This window comes from Macaca nemestrina, chromosome 11 (genome assembly GCF_043159975.1).
Source record: "Macaca nemestrina isolate mMacNem1 chromosome 11, mMacNem.hap1, whole genome shotgun sequence".
NCBI classification, from domain to species: Eukaryota; Metazoa; Chordata; class Mammalia; order Primates; family Cercopithecidae; genus Macaca; species Macaca nemestrina.
Window position 1 is genome coordinate 114303571 of NC_092135.1, and position 27345 is coordinate 114330915.

At 46.9% G+C, this 27345-nt stretch overlaps 1 protein-coding gene across 1 annotated transcript in view; it reads right to left on the bottom strand.

The window, feature by feature from the left end:
• Positions 1-27345, bottom strand: part of MARCHF4 (membrane associated ring-CH-type finger 4) — a 112624-nt gene that overhangs the window by 13672 nt on the left and 71607 nt on the right. Inside the window, exons 2-3 of the mRNA XM_011740548.2 lie at positions 12650-12805; positions 6170-6362 (exon numbers count right to left, since the gene is read on the bottom strand). Of these exons, the coding sequence (XP_011738850.2) occupies positions 6170-6362; positions 12650-12805 (349 nt within the window). The remainder of the gene's footprint in view (positions 1-6169; positions 6363-12649; positions 12806-27345) is intronic.

Genomic DNA, 27345 nt, shown 5'->3' on the forward strand with positions numbered 1-27345 from the left:
AAGAGAGTCAATTGCTCTCTGCTCTGCTCTACCTTCCTCTGTACTGTGTACACCCCATCCTGAATTGTGATTTATTTGTAGACTATGAGCTCCTTGAGGGCAAGGAACTGTGTCTTATTCATCTTTTTGTGAATGTTCTCTAGTTTTGGGAACAAAACGAGACAGCCAACAAAAGCTACTGAAGGAATGGATATGACCCGCTCTGACTCAAGTTCCTCTTTCCTGGGTTCACGCTCATTCTTATGTTCAGACCTCAGTCCCAGTTCTTATTATATGGGATTCAGTGATTACCTTGTCTGCATCCTGAAAAGAAGAAAGATTCTTGAAAGCAGGTGACTCTCTCATTTGAGTGTATATACCCAGGTTCCTCTGAATAATTTCTTTTCTTTTCTGAGACATGGTCTTGCTGTGTCACCCGGACTGGAGTACAGTGGCACTGTCATAACTCACTGCAGCCTTGACCTCCTGGGCTCAAGTGATCCTCCTATCTAAGCCTCCCAAGTCTCTGGGACTACAGCTACACACCACCACACTCGGCTCTTTTTTTTTTTTTTTTTTTTTTTTTAAGAGATGTCCCTCAGTACACCGCTCCAAAAGGAAAGGTAAGTACATTGTTTGGCCTCCCAAAGTGCTGAGATTACAGGCGTGAGCCACTGTGTCTGGCCTGAATAAATATTTTTTAATTAATGAATGAATGGGTTCCCCAAGTTCATGGTAACTAGATTTAGCTTCTCCCACCTGAAGAACCTTTCACTAGAGTGTTTTATAGGGGGATAAACCATCAAATTTCATCTCAATTTTTCAGGCTTCTTTCTCAATTGATGTCAAAATAGCACAATCAAAAAGGAGATGCAACAATGGCTAACCTCCCAAACCCTGAATATAAGACAGGAGCAGCTGGGACTCACTTAATTTCTGATTGTTACCAGTAGTTATAGTGAGGGTCAAAATATTACTGGACTAATTTCTCCCCCCAACCTGCCTCCCCAACCAAGCTCTGCATTTGCAGTTTTAAAGAGCAATCAGAGAAGAAACAGATAGTAGAAAGAGCCTTGGAATTAGAGCCAGAGGTTCTTGGTCCAATCCTCTGCTCCACCATTTTCTTAGCTGTGTGACTTGGAGCACAGGTACTTAAGCCTTTCCTCACCTGTTACATATGCATCCTAATACGTATCTTGCTTATCTTTTGGGGTTAATCAGTTTCTCTGTTCTTGCAGGGATGTCACAGTTTGTTCCATCCAAAGCAACTTATGTTTGGCTTTCACAGTGGTATGCATTAGTCTAGAAAGTTAGGACCCTAAGCTAAGAGATGCTTTGTCTGTCGAGGCAGCTTGTATCAGTAATTGTACAACCCTCTGGTATAAGGAAGTCTAAAGACACCATCCTCAACTCTGGAGCTGTGCTGCATCAAATAGGGAGCTCAGACTTTCCTGGCAATCATTTCAGGCAAAATCCTTTGGTAAGCACTGAGCCATTCTCCGAGAGTCACTGCTCTGGAGTCTTCTTATTGATCTCTAGGAGCCAGTCGGATGGATACAGCTGTGAATGGGGTTGAAGCGGCTCCATGAGCAGCAAGCAGGCAGTGTCCCACACCGCATCCTCCTGCCTTCCTGGCAGGGCATATCTGCAGAGCTGCTGTTGGCGTTCCGTGAAGTTTCTCCTTGGAGTCCCTCCCACTCTCATGAGCTGTCCCTCAGCACACTGCTCCAAAAGGAAAGGTAAACGCATTGTTAACGATTTGTTAAAATCATCCATTTTATGTTTACTCATATTCTTTACTATCTGTGGCCATTTAACAGTCTTAGGGAATGAACAAATTGTCCTTGGTATCTGAAATATAAAGAAAGTCTAGAGACTCATCGTAGCAGACGGTTTTGTTCCTCTTCTCTTACGTAGCCTTTTGAGCCAACACAGGGCCAGACTCATTTTCTTTTCTCCTGATGATAACATTTTTATCTCAGGTGCTGAATTGCTCCACCCATCCAAGGAGCTCTGGCCTATGGATATTGATGCTTTTTGTCAACGTTTTCCTCAACTAGCATTTCTTGAGAAGATGCCCCTCTGCTGAAATCCCTTCCACCTACTCTCTGCCAGGGAGCCTCCTCTTCCTCTTCCCACTCACATTGTCTTCTTCCACTCTCTTAGGACTTCTGGAAGGGAAGCTTCCCCCTTTTTCATGGAAGCAAGCTAACTTATCAGGTTTTGAAACTGTTACATGTCTCAAATGTAAGACAGATGCCTCCTGTTGCTCTTGCCTTTGTTTCCGCCTTTGTGCAGCAAGAAGACTACGCTGTGCCTCCTTCTGGCAGTCCCAGCCAGGTCTCTGTTCCCTGTTCTAGCTTCTCTGTCTCTCATTGGTTCAGTAAATCTGGTTTGGGTGGCCAGAGGTCAAGGTTCATAGGTGGAGGCAGGAGGTGGTGGGAGAGGGGTGATGAGGACATTTTCTCCTTCTCTCAAAGCAAACTGCACCCTGGGTTGGCATTCTGGAAATTTGATGAAGGTGGAGTGTTGGCTGTGTTACAGCATCACTTGAGGTGGGGGCAACCCCTGGTTGATGGGTGCTTTACTGGGAATGTCTGCTGGGAGCCTGTGGCTTTGGGCTTCCCCGAGCACAGTGACCTGAACTGAGTATGACTTCTGCAAGAACCCTGGAAATGATGCCCAGGTGGATCCTATACCCATGGTTGTGGGTTTCATCTTCTTGCTCCTGAGTTACTGTTTGGGAGCCAAGAGAATAGCCGGGGACTAGGAGGTGGAGTGCGGTGACGACTCCCTGCAGAGGTAAGCCCGACTTGCCATCCTGGAGGCTGTAGTTCCTGTCCTACATTGCCCTGAGTGAATCTAATGCCAAGTGTGCTCTCTGGAAGTCCCCATGAGTCAGAATGTCTAGTTGAGCCTACAAATAAAGATATCCCTGGCAGGAATTGCAGGCTTTACCCGATTCTCCCTCCAGAGAGCCCCCAAAAAGTGGATATTTTTGCACCCAATTGTGCAGTGTGATGCATTTTCCCTCTACTGGACAGAATACTGCACAGAAGGAGAAGCTGAATTTCACCCTCAAACCACCACCATCACTACTGGTTATCATCATTTCGCCATCATCAAAATCCCCATCATCACAACCCCAAGATTTGTGGATTCTCACCATTGCCTGGCACGTCCCCCTCTCTTGCAAGATCACATATTACTCTTTTTTATTTCCTCTCCCAGCATTTTCCCCTGCGGACAGCCTCTCCTAGGAAAACACTGAACTGAGAGTCCTACTCCGCTGTGGGAGTCAGCCTAAGACAAATGCTTCTGTTTCAGAATTTCACAATCTGAAAAATGGGAAGACGAATCCTTGCCCCCGCAGTCATGCTCTGAAATGGTCTAGGTTCTTATTATAATCACTACAATGACAGAGCGGTCTGAACTCCTTAAAGGTGAGATGGTCTAAATGTCAATAGATCTCACCACTTTCCGATGACACTGAAAGCCATTAGGGTCCCTCTGCATTCCCTCTCCCATCCCATAGCTGTCTCCAAGCAGTCACTGGCTTGTCAGCACAGAATGGATAAATTGTGGTGTCCTTTTGCATCTTGGGTTATTATGTTTTCCGAAGAAAGGAAAACAATGAAAACTCTCAACAGTCAGCCCACTCTGCTTCTCCCAATAAACTGAAGGACTGAGTGCCACATGTGTATAAGAAAAAGAATGAGAGAGATAGAAGTGGGCCAGGGAAAAGGCAAGCAGCTAGAAGAAAGCCAAGAAACAGGAGGAGGAGGAGAGATGGCACAGAGCCCTATTCAGAGAGAAACACCACGAGAAGGAGAGACCAGAGCACCGGGCCAGCCTGAGCAGGAGCACTGGGAGGCCCAGAGCCACAGGAAACAGACCTATGCCTGACAGCCCCCTTGCGAGCGGGCCCAGGTGCACTCAAAGTCACAGGTGGCAGGTTTCCCATAGGTCACACCATGGGACTCCTGCTATGTGGTGCAAGAGAGCTAATGGAATAAGCACTGGGTTGTGAGTCAGGAGAACTCGCTTTTAATCCCAGATAAGAACCTTGAGCAGATTATTTCCTCTCTCTGAGCCTCAGTTCTCTCAGCTGCAAAGCAAGCAAACTAGACTGGTTGATGACCTGGTCTCTTCTATGTTCAATTCGGTCTTCAAATCTGTAGAGCCATTGGTGGTAGCAGGTATTTATCCTCCTCTCTTTTGTCCATGCTCCCTTCAGGGAAGGAACATATTTCCCTGCCCGGTTACCCTATTGATGTTGGACTTACTAATGACTAGTGTTAGCCAATAGGCTGTGGGTAGAACGGACAGTGCACTAGTTCTGAGCAGATGTTTTGAGATGCATTGCAAGTTTCCACCAAGCCCTCTTGTGCTTCTGCATTCAACCAGGAAAACAGCACATCCAGTAGTCCCCGCTCCTTTAGCCTGGGTCCCAGCATGAGGAGACACTCAGAGCAGGCCTGAACCCAATGCACAACCAGAAGTTAAACCCAGCCAACCTCAGCAGAGCCAAAGCCATCTTCCAAACCCCTGAATGGGAAATAAATGTTTGTTGTAAGGCACTGCGATTTGTGGAATTGTTTGTTATTGCAGCCAGTGCTGACTAGTTGACTAATACATCATGTGACAGGAAAGCATGTCTCATAGAAGGACACATCAGAGACTGATCTAAAGCCTGCCTGAAGGAGAATGAAGGGCAGCTAGAGGGGCCCCTCCACTGTTTCCCCCTTCCATGCCAGAGCTGCTATAAACCTCCATATGGAGACACACCTGGCTTTTGGCATCAATAATCCAGGGCTCAGCAGGAGTAGGAGGAGAGTTTGGTGGGAGGGGGAAGGAAATTAGAATGCATCAATGTCAAATTGTTCCCCGTTCATAGTCCTCCAAACCTGGGCCGCCTGCTTCTCTCACTGCCTAGGTGCTATAGTGAAAAGACTCTTGAACTTGGAGTTGATATATTGGTTTAGCTAACTTGGAGAGACAGCAAGATGGCTTAGACAAGTTTACAAGTTCCAGCATCTCTGGTATCTGGCTACTATAACAAGTATGTAAGTAACCAGGCTTTTCTGATCCCTAATATTAAAGAACTCCAAAGAAATTCACACAAACATCAGCCCAGCCAAATTCTAGCTAATAGATATTTTTCTGCCAAACAGAGAAGTGTAGCATATTTAATACAATATACTAATAACGCCCAGAGAGGATAACTGTGGAACTCTAATGTTCCCAGGACTGTGACTTAGGGGATAACCTGAGAGTTCTAGGGTGGGATGTCTGACCAGAGCTTCCCCACCTCCTTAGCTGCTTGGACCGTGTCTTCAGAGCCGCAACAGAGCCACAATCATCTGTTGGGCGAGGGAGGGGAAAGACCCAGCCCTCCACCACCAAAGCTACATGGTGGAAGAAAGGAAGAATACAAACTTGGGGGTGGTGTCAGGGAAGGAGTAGGATCTAAAGCAGTGGGTTCCAATTTTTTTTTTTCTAAAACACTGAAACCTTTTAAACAAAACTTTATCTGGAACAGAAATACATGTAAATAGATAAAAGAACAGATGCCATGATGAAACAGGAGTGAGAATTTGAAGCCTCCCTGTGCAACATTCCTTTTCCATTCCCTGGTTGGGATGGGGGAGCCTGGAGCTGTGTGTGAGGCCCCAGTACTACACAAAGCTGGAAAACCACTGGACTAGAGAAACTCACGGCATTGAAACAGGCTTAGAGAAAGCTGGAATAAGGCAGGGAGTGGGAGCAGATTCAACCATGGCTGTCTCTAGGCAGTTTGCTGTGAAGAGAATGGAATGAAATGGGCAGGCATCCCTTGTCATGCTTGGCAGCGTAGGGTGCACAGTGGAGAGGAGGCCATGCACACCCTGCTTGAGGTGCATAGACTTAACAATTTTTCTCAAATCCTCCTAGAGGCAAGCCTCATCTTTATCTTCAACCGTGCAGACAGGTTTGTTTGGGAAATATCTAGATCTTCCTTCTTTTCCCTGCCTCCTCCCCCTTCCCATCCACTCCTTGAATCCAAGCCTCTGGCCTCTCCTGAGCTCAGAGGTCTCAAGCCTGGGGCCATATCTGCTTCAGCCTCCCACAATGGGGGATCCTGAGGGATCTGTCCATCCCACGAGCACATGATTCCCCACTTCCCATGGAGGCAAGCCCCCAGACCCACCTATGCACACCACGTCCATGAAGCCATACATCCCATAGCAGATCTGGAAGAGAAGGTCTTGGCGCTGCCATCTTGCCGAGGGGCTGAAAGTTGACCAGATGAGCCAAGAAATACTGGCGATGAGGAAGAGGGAGCCCAGGATGGCGGCTGCAACCTGAACCTTCTCAATGACCGTCAGAGAGATGGCCTGCCACTGTGGGGGAGAGAGTGGCCAGTTAGCAGTCGTTTGGATGCCCTCATCCCATTCCCACCCCTCTTCCGTCTGCTGCTCCAACAGCCCACCTCTGATTTAAGATTTAAGCCAGGGCTTTCCAACCTGTGGTACAATGTGCATTTTGCAGGTTTCTGAATTTCACATTGAACTTTAGATGCAGAGAAGATCTCTATCACACCAAATGATCACAGTTAATTGTAAGGAGGGGGCTCTAGGTGGGCATGGTTGGAAAGGAAGACCCTTAGACTTGATTATGATATAGACAGAGAAATGGAGAGAATGATGAAAATGCAGAGCTAGTGAGGGTGGTGTTCTAGGCCCCCTGACTTTTTTTTTTTTTTTTTTTTTGAGACGGAGTCTTTGCTCTGTCGCCCAGACTGGAGTGCAGTGGCATGATCTCACTGCAAGCTCCGCCTCCCAGGTTCACCCCATTCTCCTGCCTCAGCCTCCTGAATAGCTGGGACTACAGGTGCCCGCCACCATGCCTGGCTAATTTTTTTGTACTTTTTAGTAGAGACAGGATTTCGCCATGTTAGCCAGCCAGGATGGTCTCGATCTCCTGACCTCATGATCTGCCACCTCGGCCTCCCAAAGTGCTGGGATTACAGGCGTGAGCCACCGCGCCTGGCCTGCTCCCAGATGATTCTTTTCAGAGAAACACAGTCTATTTTCTTTTTTTTTTTTTTTTTTTTTTTTTGAGACGGAGTCTGGCTCTGTCGCCCAGGCTGGAGTGCAGTGGCCAGATCTCCGCTCACTGCAAGCTCCGCCTCCCGGGTTCGCGCAATTCTCCTGCCTCAGCCTCCCGAGCAGCTGGGACTACAGACGCCCGCCACCTCGCCCGGCTTATTTTTTTTTTGTATTTTTATTAGAGACGGGGTTTCACTGTGTTAGCCAGGATGGTCTCGATCTCCTGACCTCGTGATCCGCCCGTCTCGGCCTCCCAAAGTGCTGGGATTACAGGCGTGAGCCACCGCGCCCGGCCTCTATTTTCTAACTAACAGGTGCTGAGAGTGCACAGGCTTCTTTGTTTTTGATTTTTGTTTGTTTGTTTGTTTGTTTCTTGCTTTCTACAACATCGCCTTGCATGCCACTTAATTTATATGCTAGAGGTTACCGATTCAGTAGACCAGGGAATGAGATGTGGGGAGAGAGAAGAAAAACAGCTTATTTTACTGAATGTATATCAACACGATCATTTCATTTTTTAACAGAAAAAGCCCTGTGCTTATAGCAGTATTGACAGATGGGTTAAAGGCTAGGGTGTGGGTGAGTTTCAACACTGAAATTCTATGATTCTATGGTTGGTCCAGGCCGTATAGGTCTGAAGGAGTCAGGAGTTAGATTTTTAGCTTGGGGTTTATTCATGCAGTTACTCAAGGAATACATATCGCGTATTTTCTATGTGCTGGCCACTATGCTAGGTGTTGGCAATGAAGCCCTAGGCAAAAACAGACAAGGTGCCTGCCCTTATGGAGCTTATAGTCTAGGGAACTTAGACAACAATATAATTATTTGCACATGCAATTCATCAAGGGTAAGTCAGGGAGGAACACGGCACAGTGAGAGCCGGTGACAGGGGGATTCGACTTCCTAGAGGAAGCGATGCTTGAGTTGACTAGGTTACTAGTCAACTAGGCAATGAAAGGAGGGAAGACTGCTCCCAGCAGAGGGAAGAGCATGTGCAAAGGCCTGTGCCAGAAGAAAGCATGGGAAGGATAAAAGCCTGGGAGAAGATAAGAGTGGGTGGAGTGAGACAGCAAAAGAGCTTGTGGGGTGAGACAACTGGAAAAGGAAGAATGAGAGATCACACAGAACCTTGTAGAATATGCAGAGACTTTGTGCTTTGTCCTAAGTGTAGATGTGATGATATGAATGGTTTTATGCAGAGGACTGACAGGATCAAATTTGGGAAAGTGGGGGGAAGGACATCTTTCAATTGGAGACATTTGCATAACACTCTGCAAAGAACACCCCCAGAAAGCATTTCACTCTGAACTCTGAGAAAAGGCAGACTATTTTCCCTCTGCCAACAGGGAGACCTGGATGGAAGCATTGATTCATTCTGGCTGTAGCTGGGATTGGCCTGGCCGGTGGCCCCCAGGGAATTGTAACTGTAGGGAAGCATTTCACTTGCTGGTCCAGACGTAGGACATGAGCCTCTACATTTAATTATACAGATAGGCTCCGTTACAGGTAATTGGGGCTTTACATTTTCCACTGTTTCCCCTGCCTAGGGTTACACATAATGAAAGGATTTTCCAGAAGATGACTTCATCATACAGACTTCTTTCATGCACAACAAATGCTTTTTCCAGGACCTGCCCTGCTGCCTGGAAAGAGGGCTTCTGGCTGAGTTTTTGTTTCTACCATTGAGGCATCCATAATCCTCACTTTCTCCTGCTCCTCTAGACTTCAAAAATGCCAAATATAGAGGCACAGAAAGCTTCTCTTCATCCCTAAAACCCCTTCTACCAGCTCTGAAGCCAGCTATGGAACCTAAATGGGGCTTCTGACTGCAGTGTAAAGCGTGACGAAGAAGCAGGGCGGGGTGCTATGGACAAGGCTCTCTCCTCCTGTCTGTCCCATATGAGGCTCCACAGAGATGACGGAGAAAGCAGAGAGTGAGTGAGCTCTGAAAACTCACAGGAGGGCTGGGAGGGGGAGATGGGCACCCGGGGTACCAGGTTGCCACCAGATCCCCACTCTGATCTCAGTATCATGAGGTTTCTCCATCCCCTGAACTCTCATCCTGCAGCACCAGTGAACGGAGAGACAAGGGGAAGAGCACAGAGACCGGATGTTGTGTGTCTTAGAACAGGAAGGAGCACCGAGTGAGGGATCAGATGGCCCGATCCTGACTGGGCTCCGCTCCTACGCACTGACCTAGGAGAAGTCAAGAAATCATGAGGACCCTCAACTTCCCTTTCTGTAAAATAGAAATAATTGGTCTTTCCTGCTTCCTAGAGTGTTGTGTGAAATGAAATCACTCTTAAACCAGTGCTTTGAAGGGCGTTCTTAATGACGTTTCAGCAAAAATACAGATCAGCGTGTCAAGGTGGGGGTATTCCCAAACGTGCCTGTGCAGAGGGTAAGACCTGGACCCAGGAGTCAGACCCCCACATCCACTCTACCACTCAGTAGCCGTGTCAGCCTGGGCACGTTGCTGAACCCTTCTGTGCCTCCATCGTCACATCTGTAGATTAGGAAAAATAATAGTGCCCACTTCACTGGGTTGTTTTCAGGACTGAATTAGACAATATATGTGAATATTTAGAACACTGACTGGCACCTAATAAGCACTAACTAAATGTTCATTAATAATTGCAATTCAGATGTAACAAAGAGAGGGTAGGAAGCAGCCACAAAGCCTTGAGACCCTCAGAGCCATGCTGTGCCTCCTTCCTCAGTGGTTCTTCTGGCTGGAAATATTGCTTCTAGAGGGTCGCTAAGCTGATGCCCCATAGGACACTAAATAGTGTATTATTTCTCACTACTTTTTTTCTTTGTTTCTGAGACAGGATCTCGCTCTGCCACCCAGGCTGGAGTGCAGTGGCACAATCATAGCTCACTACAACATAGACCTCTTGTGCTCAAACAATCCTCCTGCCTCAGCCTCCTGAGTAGCTGGGACTACAGTCATGGGCTACTATGCCCAGCTAATTTCTTTTGTAGAGACAGGGTCTCATTATGTTGCCTAGGATGGTGTTGAACTCCTGGCCTGAAGTGATCCTCCAGCCTCAGCCTTCCATCAGTGCTGAGATCACAAGTGTGAGCCACCATGCCTGACCTATTTCTCATGACTCTGTCTGGGGCATGAACCAGGAGGTAAGATAACCAGGAGACCTGGAAGGAACTTCCCCCCTCTGGTAGCAGAGGCAGTCCTGGGATTCCCATCCATCGCTCCACCCACTTGTGGTGGGGCCTGCCAGCTCCATCCTACACTGTAGATGATCCAGCCGGGCTGGGGCATAGCAGCCCAGAAGTTGCCCACTGTGCTGAGTAGGCAGCTGTCTCACATGTTGCTGGACCTGAGGAGTGCAGGACATACAATTGGGACATTTTGGACCACAACCACACAAAATCGCTTCTAATCCAAACTACTTCCTTCTTCCAGTGCTATCCAGAAGTGAGACGGCATTTTCTGAGCACACACCATTGCATTTCCAGGAGCAACAGAATCAGAGGGAGCCTCCACCAGTGAATGTCAAGAAACTCACAGTGGAAGACAGGGTAGGGACTCAGGAATAGATGCATATGGATCCTCATAGATTCATATTGCTAACACTGCCACTTGCTTACCTGACTTGGGAGATTAGAATAACCTTTTCGTTTTTTACCCCCAGGAGAAAGTTATCCCTAAATGCATTTTCACTTTATGAGCCAAGGGTAGAGCCAAGGAAGGGTGCTTTGGGCTGGGTTCACAGGTTTGGAATCTGACCCTTTCTTGAGGCTTGAGCTGGATGAAAAGAAAGGGGAGGGTTAATGCATTCAGACCCCTGCTGGAGCCCAGAGGATGTGGAGTCAGCTGTCTCGTGACACTGCTATTTTAAGACACTTTGAGATTTTGAAATGAATTGAAGATGGAACCAGCAGCAGGGAAAGGCACTTCTTTATGACCCCTTGGTATACTACTAAGAGGGCTAAGGTGCCTGGGGCTTTTAGTGCTACCTTCCAGAAATGCCCCACAAGCCCAGCACACCTGTGTGTGCAACACACACACACACAGGCTCATTCTTGGGATTGCCCCATGTAAAACTCCATGGGGTGTGAAACAAAACACCTGGACACCATAGCTGTGGGTGCTTCCAGCTGCTCCTCCATACAAAGACCCCATCGCCAACCCCCCCCCCCAACCCCCATTACAACTCCTGGGCTTTCAGGACTCCCCCCTCCACCACCACCCCAGAGAGGAGGAGTGAGACTGTGCCACGAGCTGAAGTCCCATCCTCACGCTCGTGCTCACTAATTGATTATGTGGCAGCTTAATTGGCTGATCATGCATATGTGGAGGTATTTTCAGAAGCAAAATGCTCTCTGTATGTGTGTGTGCCTCGAAGGAGAGCTGCTTGATTTGGGGCATTTGTGAGGGCGGCACAGGCCTGCCAGCTCCTCTGGGAACAATGGGTGTGTCAGGGCAGGGATAGAGTGGTGGGGGCAGTCAGAGGAGCCCTAAGTTCTGTCTGAATCTGTGTGGCAGGCCCTCATTTCACCCTGGTCCTACCTGCCTTTCCAGGATAGCTTTTTAATATTCTCTCCCCTTCTTCTATTTCTTATTGCTTATATTCCCATTTTTCTCTGCCTCCCTCTCCTGTTTCTTCTGTTTTACCTCTGTCCCTTGCCATTGGAAGAGTGGCCTCTGAACCAGAAGCATCAACAGGTCCTGCTCCAGACCTACTGAGTAGCCTGCATTTTGACAAGACTGCAGATCAATTACATGCACATTGATGTGTGAGAAGTGCCATTAAGTCCACTCTTATTTCTTCTTCTTTGTTTTTTTTTTTTTTTTGAGACGGAGTCTCACTCTGCTGCCCGGGCTGGAGTGCAGTAGCTCGATCTTGGCTCACTGCAAGCTCCACCTCCCAGGTTCATGCCATTCTCCTGCCTCAGCCTCCTGAGTAGCTGGGACTACAGGCATCCGCCACCACACCTGGCTAATTTTTTGTATTTTTAGTAGAGACGGGGTTTCACCATGTTAGCCAAGATGGTCTCAATCTCCTGACCTCGTGACCACCCGCCTCTGCCTCCCAAAGTCCTGGGATTACAGGCGTGAGCCACCACACCCAGTCTTTATTTCTTCTTTACCTGCCCATAATTTGATCTCAGTCCTTCTCCTCACCCCTCCCATCTTCTGTCTTTTTGTTTCCTGTTCTCTTCTGCCCTCTGGCCCTTCTCTTTTCCTTCTTCTTCTCTCCCTCCTTCATTTCTTCCTTTCCTTTCCTTCTTTCTTCCTCTCCTTTCTGCATTCATTTATTCATCCATCACTTATTCTCCCTTTTCTATCTGATTCTCCACACTTCTTTCCTTCTGTATCTATTTCCCTCTCTTTGTTCCATCTCTTCCTCTTCTTCTTGCTGAAGCTTAAGAGAAAACACAAATATCCTTTCATCCCCTCCTACCCCACGCCACCCACCGTGCTTGCCCACCCAGCCCATCTCCTTCCTTTCCCTCAAACTGCCCTGAATCTAAGGTGAAGTAAGCCTCCTGCTGAAGCAGGTGGTGTGGAAGCCCCAGGCCCAGCATCCCCACCGGGCAGCCCTGGGTCGTACCTGCAGAGGATTTTTTGTGCTTATGGCGATGACGTGGTACTTGTAGTAGCACAGCTCGCAGCTCCAGCAGCCCCGCTCGCTGATCCACTTGATGAGGCAAGGCTGATGGGTGCACTTGACCGAGCCATCGCAGCGGCATGGGCTCAGCAGCTCCCCCTGCAGGGAGAGAGCACAAGGTGATGAGGCTGAGACCTACGGTGGCTAGTGGGTGGGTGATGGGCGGGAGCATGGCAGCCTGGTTTGGGCCGCCCAAGTAGGCCACAGGCTTTGTTTGGGGGCACCAGACTCCACAGAGGAGGCCTGGGCTCCTGCACCCCCACCATGAGAGCCAAGCCATGTTGGTCAGCACAACTAACACCTCTGAGCCCCTGCTCCTACTTGATACAGCACAGTGCTATTAATTCCTAGGGTTCTACGAAGATGAGTGGGCTGGGTTCTGCGGAAGCCTCTGCTGTTCACAGTGGGGTGTCAGGCTGCAGAAGCGTCTCTGTAAAGGCTCGGCCAAGGGCTGCAAACTCAAATGCCCTCAAGGACAGACGGGCAACACAGATAACAAAAGCTAGCTAGTGGAGACTGAATTGGAAGGCTCAGACCCAAGTTAAAGGGAAAGCCACCATCAGCTCTAGCCAGTGTAGATGTGGGGATCTAGGATGTTGGGCAGATGCCCTCACTGAAGGTCTGGGTCCCTCCAGCCACCCTTGGGCCTGGCTGGGGTTAGCTGGGAAGCCCAGTTGGAATCAGAGAGGCAGAGGACTCAACTGGGCAAGATGGTGTCAGGATTTGAAACCTCCTTTGAGTGGACTGCAGCCTTGGGCTCACTCTCCAGAATGTCCCATGACCATATGTCAGATGGTCGTGGCTGAAACCTGTGTTTTTTGTTTGTTTGTTTGTTTGTTGTTTTTGAAACAGGATCTCACTCTGCTGCCCAGGCTGGAGTGCAGTGGTACGATCGTGGCTAACTGCAATCTTGATCTTCTGGGCTCAAGTGATCCTCTGGCCTCAGTCTCCCAAACGACTGAAACTACAGGCACGCACCACCATGTCCGGCTAGTTCTTTATTTTTTTGTAGAGATGGAGTTTCATCACGTTGCCCAGGCTGGTCTTGAAATTATGGATTTCCATCTGCCTCTGTAATCACGCACTTGGCTGCAGACTGTGGAATCGGCTCTTCCTTCTAAGATTCCTGGAATCATATTTCTTTTCCATTTCAACACCTATCACTCAAGGATCTCACTGTGGCCTGGAAGAGGTTTGGAATGTCCTTTTGCACCTGGTCTACCTGTCAGCTGTTACTCTCTGTCTTCAAGATGATTCAAATGCCGCCTCCTACTGGAAGTGGTCCCTGGCTGCTCCAGGTTGAGCACAGTGCTTTGAGCTCTGAGTGCCTTATGCTGAGTGACTTGGGTACATCCCTGTTAGCACGCTTGGCGCATCATTATGAGGATCTACGCATATCCCTGTCTACCCACCAGAGGAGCCCCAAAGGCAGGCTGAGGTATTCATCTTTGCACCCCTTTCCTCCAGTGGCAAGCCCTGTACCCAAGGTGCAAGCCCTAAATAAGTTTTCATGTTTGAATAAGTACATGAAAAAATAAATCAAGGGTCTTCTCAGGTTGCCTGCATTGCCTTGCAGAACAGGAACAAGATGCCCACTCCATGAGAATGGGAACCACATCCATTTTGTTACCTCTGGGAACAAACATCTTGCTCAGTGCCTGGCACTCTGTATTTGTGCAATGAATGAACTTGGCAGAAATGCTCAGGTGCTCATCCCCATGAAACCCTCCTTGGTTCCCCACTCTGCTCCTCCAGTATCAACAGGCCCCCTTTGCTGTGGCTCCAGGCCCTTCCCATACCCTCTGTTATAGCGCGCCCCCATTTGCCCCTCACAGGGACAATGTCTTACCCATCATTGCAGCCCTAACATCTAGTAAAGGGCCTGGTAAATTTTGATACTCAACACAACTTTGAGAGCTGAATGCATGCGTATCTGTCTTATGAACGAGAGGTTTTGCTTCTCTAGGACATGGCCAGCCTTTGGCTCCAGGTAGGCAGCCACCTCCTGGAGAGGAAAAGAAGAGGCGGGACATGCCCACGTTGCTGGGCACTCGGCACACTCATCAAGGCCTAAGTGCCCTTGTACTGAGGAGCTGCTATATGACTCTGAAAAGGAAACAGGAGGGGGTGAGTGGAGAGACGTGCTGGGGGAGGGGCGAAATTCCTCATTATTCGTGGCAGCATTTCCAGGCTCATTAATTCTAACAGGATGAGCTGGGTTTGATTAATCGGGTTGTTAAGCAGCCATGTCAAATGGCCCATCAGGTAAGAGACATTACTTCTGGTCCCTGGCAACAGTGCTGAGCGACAGTGAAGTCTCCACGCCTTGCTTCCCAAGCAGCAGCCAAGAGACAAGCAGGAAGGGCTGCTGCCTGGGGCACAGCTGATAACAATAGCTGGGCTCTCTGGTTGTGGGACCATCAGCGCTCACGGGAGCCCCGCCCTGAGCCTCAGCGTGCTCATCTGGGTGGAGAAAGGAGGAGCGTGACCTGGCCTAATCCCAGTGACTGGCTAAGGGTCAAGAGGGAAGGACTATGCCGCTTCCCCTCCAGAGAATCATTCATTTTCCTTTAGGGAGAAGAAAACTCCAAAAGGCAGCATAGGGACTTGCTGCTGGCATTACAGATATTAGAAAGCAAGGATGGTCTGGGTGAGGTGGCTCATGCCTGTAATGCCACACTTTGGGAGGCCAAGGCAGGTGGATCACTTGAGGTCAGGGGTTCAAGACCAGCCTGGTCAATATGGCAAAACCCCATCTCTACAAAAAATACAAAAATTAGCTGGCCATGGTGGCATGATCCTAAAATACCAGCTACTCAGGAGGCTGAGGCAGGAAAATTGCTTGAACCCAAGAGGCAGAGGCCGAGGTTGCAGTGAGCAGAGATGGCACCAGTGCAGTCCAGCCTGGGTGACAGAGCGCAACTCCATCTCAAAAAAAAAAAAAAAAAAAAAAAAAAAGTAAATAAAGCAAGAACAACAAACTGTTAGAAAACTTTAACTTTGATAAAGGAAGTGATGATCAGGGATTTGCTGTGGGGGTTGGGGGGAATCCAGAAACAAGCTATTTTAACTCTGGCATTCAGGCAAGTTTTGTGGGTTATGATTTAGTGTATTTCTATGTACATTTCGGGGAAAGCCCATCATCTTTTTAGTGTTTAGGGCTTCTAAAAAGCTTTAACAGGGACTCTTTGCCAACTTCTACTGGTCAGACCTGTATGTCTCCAAGAGCAACAGAAGTGGAAATGAGCCAGATGGATTCAGGCTAAACTTAGGAAGACGCTCCTTGCAGTAAACTCTGTTAAAAGCCAAAATGGTGCTACATGGACACTGAGGTGAATTCCTGCCCCCTCTGCCCTAGTAAAATTCTCTCAATATAATAGATGTCCCTAACTGAGGAGAAAGGTTAAATGACTCCCTCAAGGTCACACGGCCGTCAGACTCTGAGCTTCACCACCTGCTCTGCTCATCAGCCTTCCATCCTCTGATTCCTGCTGCCCCACCTGCACCTGTGCCTGTAAGTCTCCCCTTCTCCAGGTCCCACCCCAATTCCTGGCCCAGCTCAGACCCTCAGCCAAGTCTCCCATCATTACCCACAGTTTTTCACTTCATCGTTTTCAAATGCTCTGGGATTAGAGCTGCGCCTACATACCCCATAGAACTGAGCACATCAGCGATGTACAATTAAAGTGTGCTTACTAATTGAGCAGGCCCCAGGGTATGGGAAAAGACAAGCCCTTCTGGCCCAGCTACTGAGGCTCCAACATTTGGGCTGGGAGGATTACTGTGATCTTGTTTGCAGAGCTCGGCAAACTCCACAGATCAAAGGGGCTCATTAATGCAAAGGGTACCAGACACTTCCTCAATGATCTGCTCAGAGTGTTGGGGCCAGAGACTGCCCTGGGAATGACTGAAACAAGGAAAATGGGATCTTCTCTAATCATCTGGCCCCCAAGGGACACACTGTGGGGGAGTGGTTAAGAACATGGTTTTGGGAAACAACCGCTTCATTTTGGAGTGTCTGTTCACCAGCTGTGCAAATTTAGCCAAATCTCTTAACCTCTCTGAGGCTCCATTTCTTCATCTTTCCATGGCAAGTAACTCTTACCTCCTCAAGGGTAGTTGTAAGGATTTTGTTTGTTTGTTTGTTTGAGACACGATCTCACTCTGTTGCCCAGGCTGGGGTTCAGAGTGGAATGATCATGGCTCACTGCAGCCTTGACCTCCCCAGGCTCAAATGATCCTCCCACCTCAGCCTCTTGAGTAGCTGGGACTACAGGCACATGCCACCATGCCCAGCAACATGTATTGTATTTTTTGTAGAGATGAGATTTCGCCATGTAGCCCAGGCTGATCTCAAACTCCTGGGCTCAAATGATCCTCCTACCTCAGCCTCCCAAAATGTGGGGATTACAGGCGTAAGCCATTGTGCCTGGCCTGTAAGGATTAAATGAGATCATGCATGCAAGGGTTTGACACAGTGCATGGCACAAGTAAGTCCTCCTGTTAAACTGTTACAATTCTAACTCACATTTCTGTAAGAACTTTAATGTCATAGTTTTTTCTTCTACAACTCTATTTCCTACTGTCACTCTAAGACAGGTGAAACAGATAAGGAAGGGAACGACTGCCGAAAGAAAAGAGTCAGTTGAGTCACCAAAAACAGTAAAGATTAAAGAATTTTCTAAGAGACTCTGCCCTTCTGGGATGGATAAGGGAACCTGACTTCTAGCCCAAGATCATCCCTTGTGTCACCATGGGGACACTGGGAGCATCTGGGGAACCTTCTTTTCAGGGGATGCCAAACAGAAGAAGAGTGCAGGCCTCTTGTATGGATTAAGTGGGGTCGTGCTAGAGGCAGGAGGCAGGAGGGATGGAGCTGGTGGGAGGGAGAACAGATGTATTTCGCTCACTGCAGTGGGAGACCATAATATGCCTCCCCAAAATACGAAGGCGTGTTGAGCTAAGACGATTAAGAAGCAGCAGATTTAGGAGAGCTCTCTTCTCTTTCTCTATTTGCATAAAAGTAGGACTTAGATTTACAAAGACAAAAGTTATCCTGTCTCTGCCTCTCCATCGGGAGAACAAAAGTAAACACTGAAGACAGCTTTAGACTCTCATTAACCTCCAGATGACACCAGAGGAATTTATATATCTCTATATATGAATATATTAAAAAATTTAATATAAATAAATGTATAAAAATAAAAATATATATATATATATATATATATTTTTTTTTGGAGACAGAGTCTCTCTCTGTCACCCAGGTTGGAGTGCAGTGGCGCAGTCTCAGCTCACTGCAAGGCTTACTGCAATAGAGGAATTTATATTAACAAAGTTTACTAAAGTTTTTCTGCCCTTTGTTTTCTTTCCCCCGGAGTTGCTGCCCATAACCACTCAAAGTCCTTTTCCTTTGTCTTGCCACTTCTGTAAAAATAGATTGTTTTTGTTGAAGATGCTATATTAGCCAGAGTTCTAAGCCAGTGAATTACCTTTCATTGAAGTTTCTCTTACGTGATACACACTGCATACCCTAATAAACTTGCTAGTTTTTCTCTTGTTAATCTGTCTTTTGTTACAAGGGTCTGTCCCAACTAGAAACTTGTAACGGTTGAGAAGAAATTGTTTCCCTCCCAACACTGCCAATAACACAGCAAGCTGCAGGCACCAGTCTCCGGTTGTTTCTCCATTCATAGATTTCTTCCTGTTTATTTTGAGCTTGTTTCATTTTTTACCTCTTTCAGTCTGAAGGTCTCGCTTTAGGAGTCCCTAGGTTACCTGGTTGCCATTGGTAGTGACAGGTAAATCAAAGACTTCCCCTTCTGCCCACACAGATGCCAGGCAACCCTGCCACTGAGTAGAAATAAATAAACACAGTCTAGTGTAGCAAAGACAGTCCTGTACCATGTTGCAGTTTGGAAATCTGAGAGAACAGAACAAGGAGACAATAGCAACATCAGCCTTGGGGTACAGTTTAGGGACATGTTCCTTAATAAGACTAATATGATGGTTAAAAGCTTGGGCTCTAATCTCAGGCAGACTTGGGTATATCCAAGCTGTTACAATCTGTGTGACCCTGGGCGAGTTGCTTAACATCTGTGGGCCTTGCTCAGTTATCATTCATTCATTAAATGTTTACCTACTATGTTCTAGGTTTTGTTTTAGGTGATAAGGATACTACAGTGAATGGAACTGACTAAAATTCTCTAGTCAAGACAGACAATAAATATGATTAAAAAATAATAAAGAATATGTACCTAAGAGGCTGTTATGTGAGATGGAGAAAAATAAGCAGGGAAAAGGGAAATGGAATAGAAGGAGGGGGGGAGTTGAAATCCTACATAGGGTGGCTATGTATGAATGCTTCACTCAATGGAGGTATTTGAATGAAGAGCCGAGGAAAGTAAGGGAGCAAGCCATACAGTTATTTGGGGGCTGAGCATTCTGGACTGAGGGAACATCAAGTGCAAAGGTCCTGAGGCAGAAACATGCCTGGTATGTTCTAGGGGAACCAAAGAGGCTGGTGTCTCTAGGGTAGAGAAGTTTAGAGGGAGAGGGGCAGAAAATGCAGTCAGAGATATAACACGGATCAGGAGTCAGGGGATAGATCAGGCCAGGCTTGTAAATCATTTTAAGGACTTGGCATTTGTAAATGAGATGGGCAATCGTGAGTGTTTTGAGCAGAGGAGAGTGGCATGATCTGATCATATTTGACAGGATCACTGGCTGCTCTATTGTAAACAGACTGGAGGCAAATAAAGGCTGGTGTTGTGTTCACCCAGGTGAGTCATGATGGTGTTTTAGACCACTATGGTAGCAGAGGAAGTCCTGATAAATGGTCAGTTTTAGGAGATATTTTGAGGATGTAGATGTTAAGATTTGCTGATGGGTTGGATGTGGTAAGGAGAGAAGCCGAAAAGTCAAGAATGATGCTAATTTTGACCTGCACAATGAGAAGGATAGGGAGTTGCCTTTAATTGAGATGGGGAAGACTGAAGGAGAAGCGGGTTTGGAGGAAAGATTGGGAGTTCAGTTTTGAAAGTGTCAACTTTGAGATGCCTGTTAGATATCCAGGAGGAGATGTCACATAAGTATTGAGAGGTATGTTAATCTGGAGTTTAGGGGGAAGGTCCAGGCTCAAGATATAAAGTTGAGAGTCATTTGGTGTACAGATGGTGTTAAAAGCTATGTGTCTGAATGAGACAACCAAAGCAGTGAGTGTAGGTAGGAAAAGGAAAGGGTACCAGACCTGATCGCTAGAGGATGCCAAGGTTTAGAGGTCAGGAGATGTAGAAGAACCAGCAGAAGAGACTGAGAAGGGAAGCTCAGTGAGATGGCAAGAGTATATTTTTCCAAAAGCCAAGAAGAAGATAGTGTTCCAAGAAAAGAGGGAGCAATGGACCTTGTCAAATGCTGCTGATGGGAATAAAGCATTAATCATGGACTTGGCAAGTTTTCTTTCTGGTTTCTTCTATTTTCTAAGTGCAATATGAAGAAAAGGCACGGGCTGAGAGTGAAGATTGGGGAGGATGCCCTGAAGGTCTGAGGACTGGCATAAAATAGTCATCCAGGAGAGTTCTAGGGTGATTAGACTAGAGAAATAAAGTATGCTTGTGGCAGCACTAAGTGTCCTTTCCTTTAAAATAAAATGGCTCCTCTGTGAAACTGAGGGAGGAAGGTAGTAAGAGAGTCTGTTTAGCTCCATGCCTGGCACACAGTAAGCTCTCAGTAAATGCTGGCTAATAGGTAAGAGTTTATAGCAGATCTCCTCATCTCTAAGCCTACCTTCTCACCCACTTCAAATGTTGATCAATTTTCTGGCTTTCTTTCTTTCTCCTCTCTGTAACATTTTCTTATTAATAATTCTATTGTTATAAATATTTCACAATTCTACATACAAACACTTTCACAGACATTATACCACCTACTACCTCAATAGCTAAATGAAGCTAATAACAATTTCCTTCACTTTATAGAGAAGATAGAGAGGTTGTTACTTGCTCAAGAAAATGGAAAAGGAGGGCTGTGGAACCAGTCTGTCCATCAAATTTGCCCATATCCTGTCTGCCCATTGCAGTGACACCTGCCTTCTGTCTCTTCTCCCACCCACAGCAGCCTGTCCATCAGACCCTTACCTTCTTTGTCCCGATGTAAGAGATGGCCTTGCTGGCTCCCCTGTTATGATATTAACACCAAGACAGAAACCATATCGTGCTTTCCCCTGAGTCCCTTTCCTCTAAACCAGTTCCCAGTAGGTAGTATTTATTGAGTATTAATTGGTGTGTGTTTATGTTAGGGGGTGGGACAACATGGGGTTTTACTTCCCCTTCACACTTTATTCACAATCCAACCCTTGGTGAGGGGGAGATATCTGTTAAGACAAAGTTAAGGGACAGAGGTTTTTGGAATCATAGCAACCCATTAAAATTTACTCTGAGATGGAGTCCACATCAGCAGGAAATGTCCAGTTGCCTTGTAGTTGTTCCACTGTGAAGACTCAGAGAATCTAAAGCCTTAAAATCAGAATTTCCCCTCCAGGGTGGAGGTGGAGCCCATGTGTATTGGTGTGGGGAGGAATGGGTATAGAAGTAGAAAAATTCACCGGATTTGTGGAGGAGAATAAGGAGAGATGACAGAGATAGTAGGAATTCTCCAGTGTCCATATTAGATCGTCTCTATGATGATAGACTTGCGAGAGAAAGTACTGTTTTGTAACACTTCTTGGACTCCTATATTTGAGGAACCAGCTAACACACACACACCCAATTTTATTGGCACAACCAAACTGTGTGTGATATTGACCAACTATTTGTGTCTGTGATCTGGGTTGGTGGAAAGGGTTAGGCGGGGGAGGACACAAAAGGGGATCACCAATGGGGCCAGCGAACAGAAATAAGCTAGGAGAAACCAGAAGATTCCAGTGTCTTCTTCCTTCAAGACACCAGGCAGTAATTTCTTCACTCTACAGACCTGTGGGAGGTCAATGTATTTTGGTATCAGGATCAAGAAAAATAACCTATCATAAAGACCTTCTTTCCAACAAAGATTGTGGAGGAGAGATGAATGGAGAAGGCTTTGACTCCTGCTGCCCTAGAGAATGATTAAGTGAGTTTCCCCCTTATCTGTGGGAGGCAGGCTGGCTGGCAAGATGACCTTCAAAGATCTCCCATGGCCCTAGAATCCATTGCTGTTCACAGACCAGCCAATCTGAATTCTCCTCATGTGGTGTCTGATAGTGTGTGAGCAGCTCTTTGTTTTCTGGTTGGAGTCTGTCCCAGCCAATCCTTTAGCTGCACCAGCTGTCCATGGCATTTCACATGCTCCCTTCCCGGCCGGCTCACAATGGGATTCTTGCTTCCCTCCTGATCGCACCAAGGCCAAGTCTTGGCTTCAGGAGACTAACAGTGTGTTGACACTGGCAAGAGGAAATAAGGCATTGTTGCAAGATAATTTGATTAAAAAAAGAAAGAACTCTATTACTAGGGAAAAAAATATTTAAGGCCTTAATGAGCTGTAGTTATCTACACTAAATCCAATTAACCCCATAATTATTTCTAGTTCTACTCTCCTACCAGCAGTTTGCTTTCTCTCACACACACACACACACACACACACACACACACACACACACACACACATATTTAATCTGCTTCTGTCTTCATGGAATATTTTCCAGCCTTTCTGCTCATCATTTCAATGTAAAAAAAGAATGTAAAAAGAGACAAGGAAAACAAAAAGATCCAAGCCAAACCCTCCAAAACTATGCTTTTCATTTTCACAATAATTATTTTGTTCCTACAGTGCTTTTCTCCCTATAATTTTACTGGTATAAGACAAATGCACCTATTCCCTCTAACTGCCTCTAAATTTACTCAACTGGTACTAGAAAGAAGAACTTAGCCTCACAATAATTGAATTTAAATAACATCCAATTCTATGAAGTCAAACATGATCTGCATAATAAACAAACCAAGCTTTACGGGGGCTGGCAGGAAAAAAAAAAGGTCACGTTTAAAGTGTATATTTATAATCATATCTGTATTTCTGACGACCTACATGTGTAATATACTGTCCGTTTGTCTTTCTGCATAACTCATCATTACCATCACCATTGTTACCAAACAGCTACAATTAAAGACTGACCTGCTCTCAGTTCTCCCCCTGGCTAAATAGAAAAACATAATTTAGATAAATCTTGCGTGACCAGAATTGGTCTGTTTGCATACGGTGGGCTGGGCCTGTTTCCAAGGTCCAGGCCACTACCCTGGAATTTCAGGCATGCCAGGTCACCATGTTCTCTCTCTTTCCCAGAACTCAAGCCAAGGCAAAGGCACAGGCTCCCTGGCAAGTTAAGTGGCAAATACTCTTGCCTCCTACGAGCAGCCCTCCGTGATCTCTGCATACAAGCAGAGGGATCCCAGCCTCAGCTGTGCAAAACTCTCGTGGTGGTGTTTGTAGGAGCTGTGGTGAAATTCTTCAAAAATTAATTTTCAGTCACTGTAATTAATATTCAGTATGTTCAGAGAAACAGCAGATGTTGCAAGTGCAAATGAGCTGTGATGACAAGTTACACTTCACTAATGTTCCGGATCATGGCCCTAGGCACTTAGAACCCCTTCTGTGTATCACTGACTCTTACAAAGCAAAAAAAGCAAGATCTTTCCTACGAATCAATTCCAGCTCTGCCACCCTCTCTGGCTGGCGGCCACGGGCTTAAGCAATCTAAGCCCTGATTTCTTGGTTCTCAGAGTTTAGCTTGCGTAAGAATCACCTGGGAGGCTTGTTACACATTCAGAAGCTCAGGCTTCACTCCAGAGATTCTGATTCCATGAAGACCCTCTCTTCTCTTGAAGTGAGTTTGGCTGAGACTCATTTTGTGAAGCGCTGGACCAGATACACCTCAGCAAACCTTCTGTCTCCTATATTACTTTAAGACTCTTATGTATACGAAGATAAAAATAAATACCAATAGCTGAAACTTACTGAGCACTTACCAGGTGCCAAACCCTGTATGCAAGCATTGACTGCTGGGTTCAAATCCCAGTTCTTCCACTTGCTAGGTGAGGGATGCTGTGCAAGGTACTTACCCACTCCAAACCCCATCCACACCATCTGCAGCTATACCGCTTTGCTAGTGCTTCTGCTATTGTTGCAGCCTCTCTTGGTAGCTCACACCTTTGAATGTGTACTAGAAGCCGGGTATTGTCCTGAGCACCCGACACGCATGGGGTGATGCAGCATGGTTAGCGGGGCAGGCAGACCCAAGCTGGCTGTGTTGAATCCTTGCTGACCTGGAGTGAGTTTTCTCAGGGGTAAAGTGGGACCAAAGATACTTCCTGCCTCCCCAGGTGCTCATGAGGATTCAGTGGGATAGTAGAAGGTGAGGGGTTTTTTTGTTTTTTGTTTTGGTTTGGTTTTTGAGATAGGGTCTTGCCCTATCACCCAGGCTGGAGTGTAGTGGCGTGATCTCAAGTTACTTCAGCCCTCAACTTTCTAGGCTCAAGGGATCCTCCCACCTCAGCCTCCTGAGTTGCTGGGATTACAGGCATGCACCACCATGCCGTAATTCTGTTTATTTTTTGTAGAGATGGGGTCTCGCCATGTTGCCGTGCTCGGATTACAGGCATGAGCCACTGCACCTGGCTGTGAGATGTTCTTAGGACCCTGTCTGAAACCTAGGGAGTGTTTATTGTGGTGTCATTGGTGGCTCTCAGGTACCCACCTATCTATCCTTCATCTCTTCACATCCTAACAAAAAGAGGTAGGGAGAGGACACTGCTCTCTTGGCTTGTGGATAAGGGGTGCCTTCCGTGTGTGGCCTTCCCAGGCACCTCACTCTACTGCCTTGTAAATGAAGTTCATCATTTCTGAAACCTGAGAGTGCACAGTTGCCTGGAAGCCTAGATCATGTGTGTGGGTCATAACTTTGCTGAAAGCCAGCAGTCTCCAGGTGTGGCTAACGGCCTGGTTGTGTCAAGGGGAGGAAAGGGCAAAACAGATACCCCATGGCCAGGCGTGGTAGCTTACGCTTGTAATTCCAGTACTTTGGGAGGCCAAGGCATGTGGATCATGCGGTCAGAAGTTCGAGACCAGCTTGGCCAACATGGCGAAACTCTCTCTCTACTAAAAATAGAAAAATTAGCCTGGCATGGTGGCCCATGCCTATAATCCCAGCTACTGGGGGGGTGAGGCAGGAAGATCGCTTGAACCTGGGAGGTGGAGGTTGCAGTGAGCCAAGATTGTGCCACTGCACTCCAGCCTGGGCAACAGAGTGAGACTCCATCTCAATAAATAAATAAACAAACAAACAAAAATAAATAAAAATAAAAATACAAAAAAATTACTCAAGCCTGGTGGCATGTGCCTGTAGTCCCAGCTACTTGGGAGGCTGAGGCAGGAGAATCACTTGCACCCGGGAGGCAGAGGTTGCAGTGAGCCGAGATTGCACCACTGCACTCCAGCTTGGGCAACAGAGTGAGACTCTGTCTCAAAAAAAAAAAAAAAAAAAAAAAAAATCAGATACCCCAGCCCTTCCTGCACCTGCCTGCCTCCATGTCTCTTCCTAAGGACTCACCCCTCCCCAAGCCTTCTTCCTGCACATGTGTGTTTCCACCTTCTGTGACCAGAGGAAACAAACAGGTATTAAGTTGTGAACGTTTACAGCCATCTCCTCTCTTCACCTCCCGGCTTTCAGGTAGGGCTGTGAGCTTGTGTGTGTTTCCAGGAGAAACTGGGGGTTTTGTTTTGCCTACAGAAAGTGAAAGCAGGGCCCAAAGGGTAAAATGATCTGCATTTTAAGAGCTTAGCAAGGAAAACGGAACGGGAGAAAGAAAAAGAAATCTCTGCCCTATCATTTTCTCTACTCACTTTATAAAGACATTGCAGTAAACATTTAAATTGTTTTTCAATTCTTTCTCTATATGGGACTTGTATTTCTTCTTCATTATCAGCTTCATCATTATACTCAATTTAAACTGAAAAACCTGCCACCCAGAGAGGGCACTGGCCTTTGTGAGGGTGGCGCAATGGGGCAGCACTGAACTAGGAAAAAATTCAAGACCAAACCCTGCTCTGGGCTCAGAGCGCCAAAGGGTGGGTCCTGCGCCCCTGCGAGATTGATGCCTCGTCGTTCTCACCAGGTGATAGCTGTGCCAGAGTCTGCTGAAAACCTGGCCCAGTTCTTTTCACACCTCTCAAGGAAACGTACTATTCCTGAAATATTGGCTCCAGTTCCCTGTCAGGAATAAGCATGCTAAGTAGAATCTGAATTACTATGGCGTGTGAATAGACTTCGGTCTGTTGACTCCGAGCTTCTGCTAAGCTGCTCCAAGTGGCTGTAGCTTCTGTCATCTTGGCAATTTTATTTTCTGTTTCAAAGAATTCTACATCCCTTACTTCTAGAGCTGGGAAGGGCCTGGTCATCAAAGGTCCTCCTCCCCTCCCCCAGCCTCTGGTCAGATTGCCTACCTCTAGTCTTGGCAGATGGAAGGGAGCCCTGGGGTCTTCCTTGCTCACCAGTGCCTTCCAGTTTTCCCATTCTGATCTGTATATGAAAATCAGCATGAGACAGGGCCAAAGCTCATAGAACAGCCCACACCTCTGCACTCAGGGATCAGGGGGATATTTATGGACCAGCACTGTTTCCATCCAAAGGAGAGAGGCCATAGCCCATGGTCTTCTTCTTTGTTGTTGTTGTTGTTGTTTGTGTGTGTGTGTGTGTGTGTGTGTGTGTTTTGAGATGGCATTTCCCTCTTGTTGCCCAGACTGGAGTGCAGTGGCACAATCTCAGCTCGTTGCAACCTCCGCCTCCCCTGGGTTCAAGCAATTCTTTTGCCTCGCCTCCCAAGTAGCTGGGATTACAGGCATGCACCACCACGCCTGCCTACTTTTTTTTTGTATTTTTAGTAGAGACGGGTTTCTCCATGTTGGTCAGGCTGATCTTGAACTCCCCACCTCAGATGATCCGCTCGCTTTAGCCTCCCACTGTGAGCCACCACGCCCTCCCCCATGGTCTTCCCTTAGGAGCTATTCAGCAGTATTGGTTGAGAACTGACTCTTAGCCCTGGTGTTGAGAACTCAAGAGGGCACCTGCCCAAGAGCCATTCACAAGCGAGGACACACTCTCTCAAATCCAGATGGATTCTCAGCTTTTGCCATGCTTTTCAGGCCTGCATTTCACTTAATTAGTAGCTGGTATATAACATATTACCTTTTTTATTTCAGATGATTAGATAGTTAAGCAAGCAATCAAGACCTGCTGTTCTCAGTTATTTTCTGGGATTTGGTGACCCAAGCTCATGTTCCCCATCCTCTTATGCTTCACAATTATTTAATCTTCATTCATCTTCTGCTCAGCCATCATCCGTCCACCCTGAAAAGTTCTATTTTTAAATTCTATTCTCATGTCATTGATCATTTCAACCACTTTATTTTCTAGACTACTTTTTGCCAGTCTTTTAGGTTTTTTTGTTTTGTTTTGTTTTGTTTTTAACAGGGTCTGGCTCTGTTGTCCAGACTGGAGAGTACAGTGGCACAGTATGGCTCACAGCAGCCTTGACCTCTCAGGCTCAAGTGATTCTGCCACCTCAGCCTCCCGGGTAGCTGGGACTACAGGTGTGCGCCACCATGCTTAGCTAATT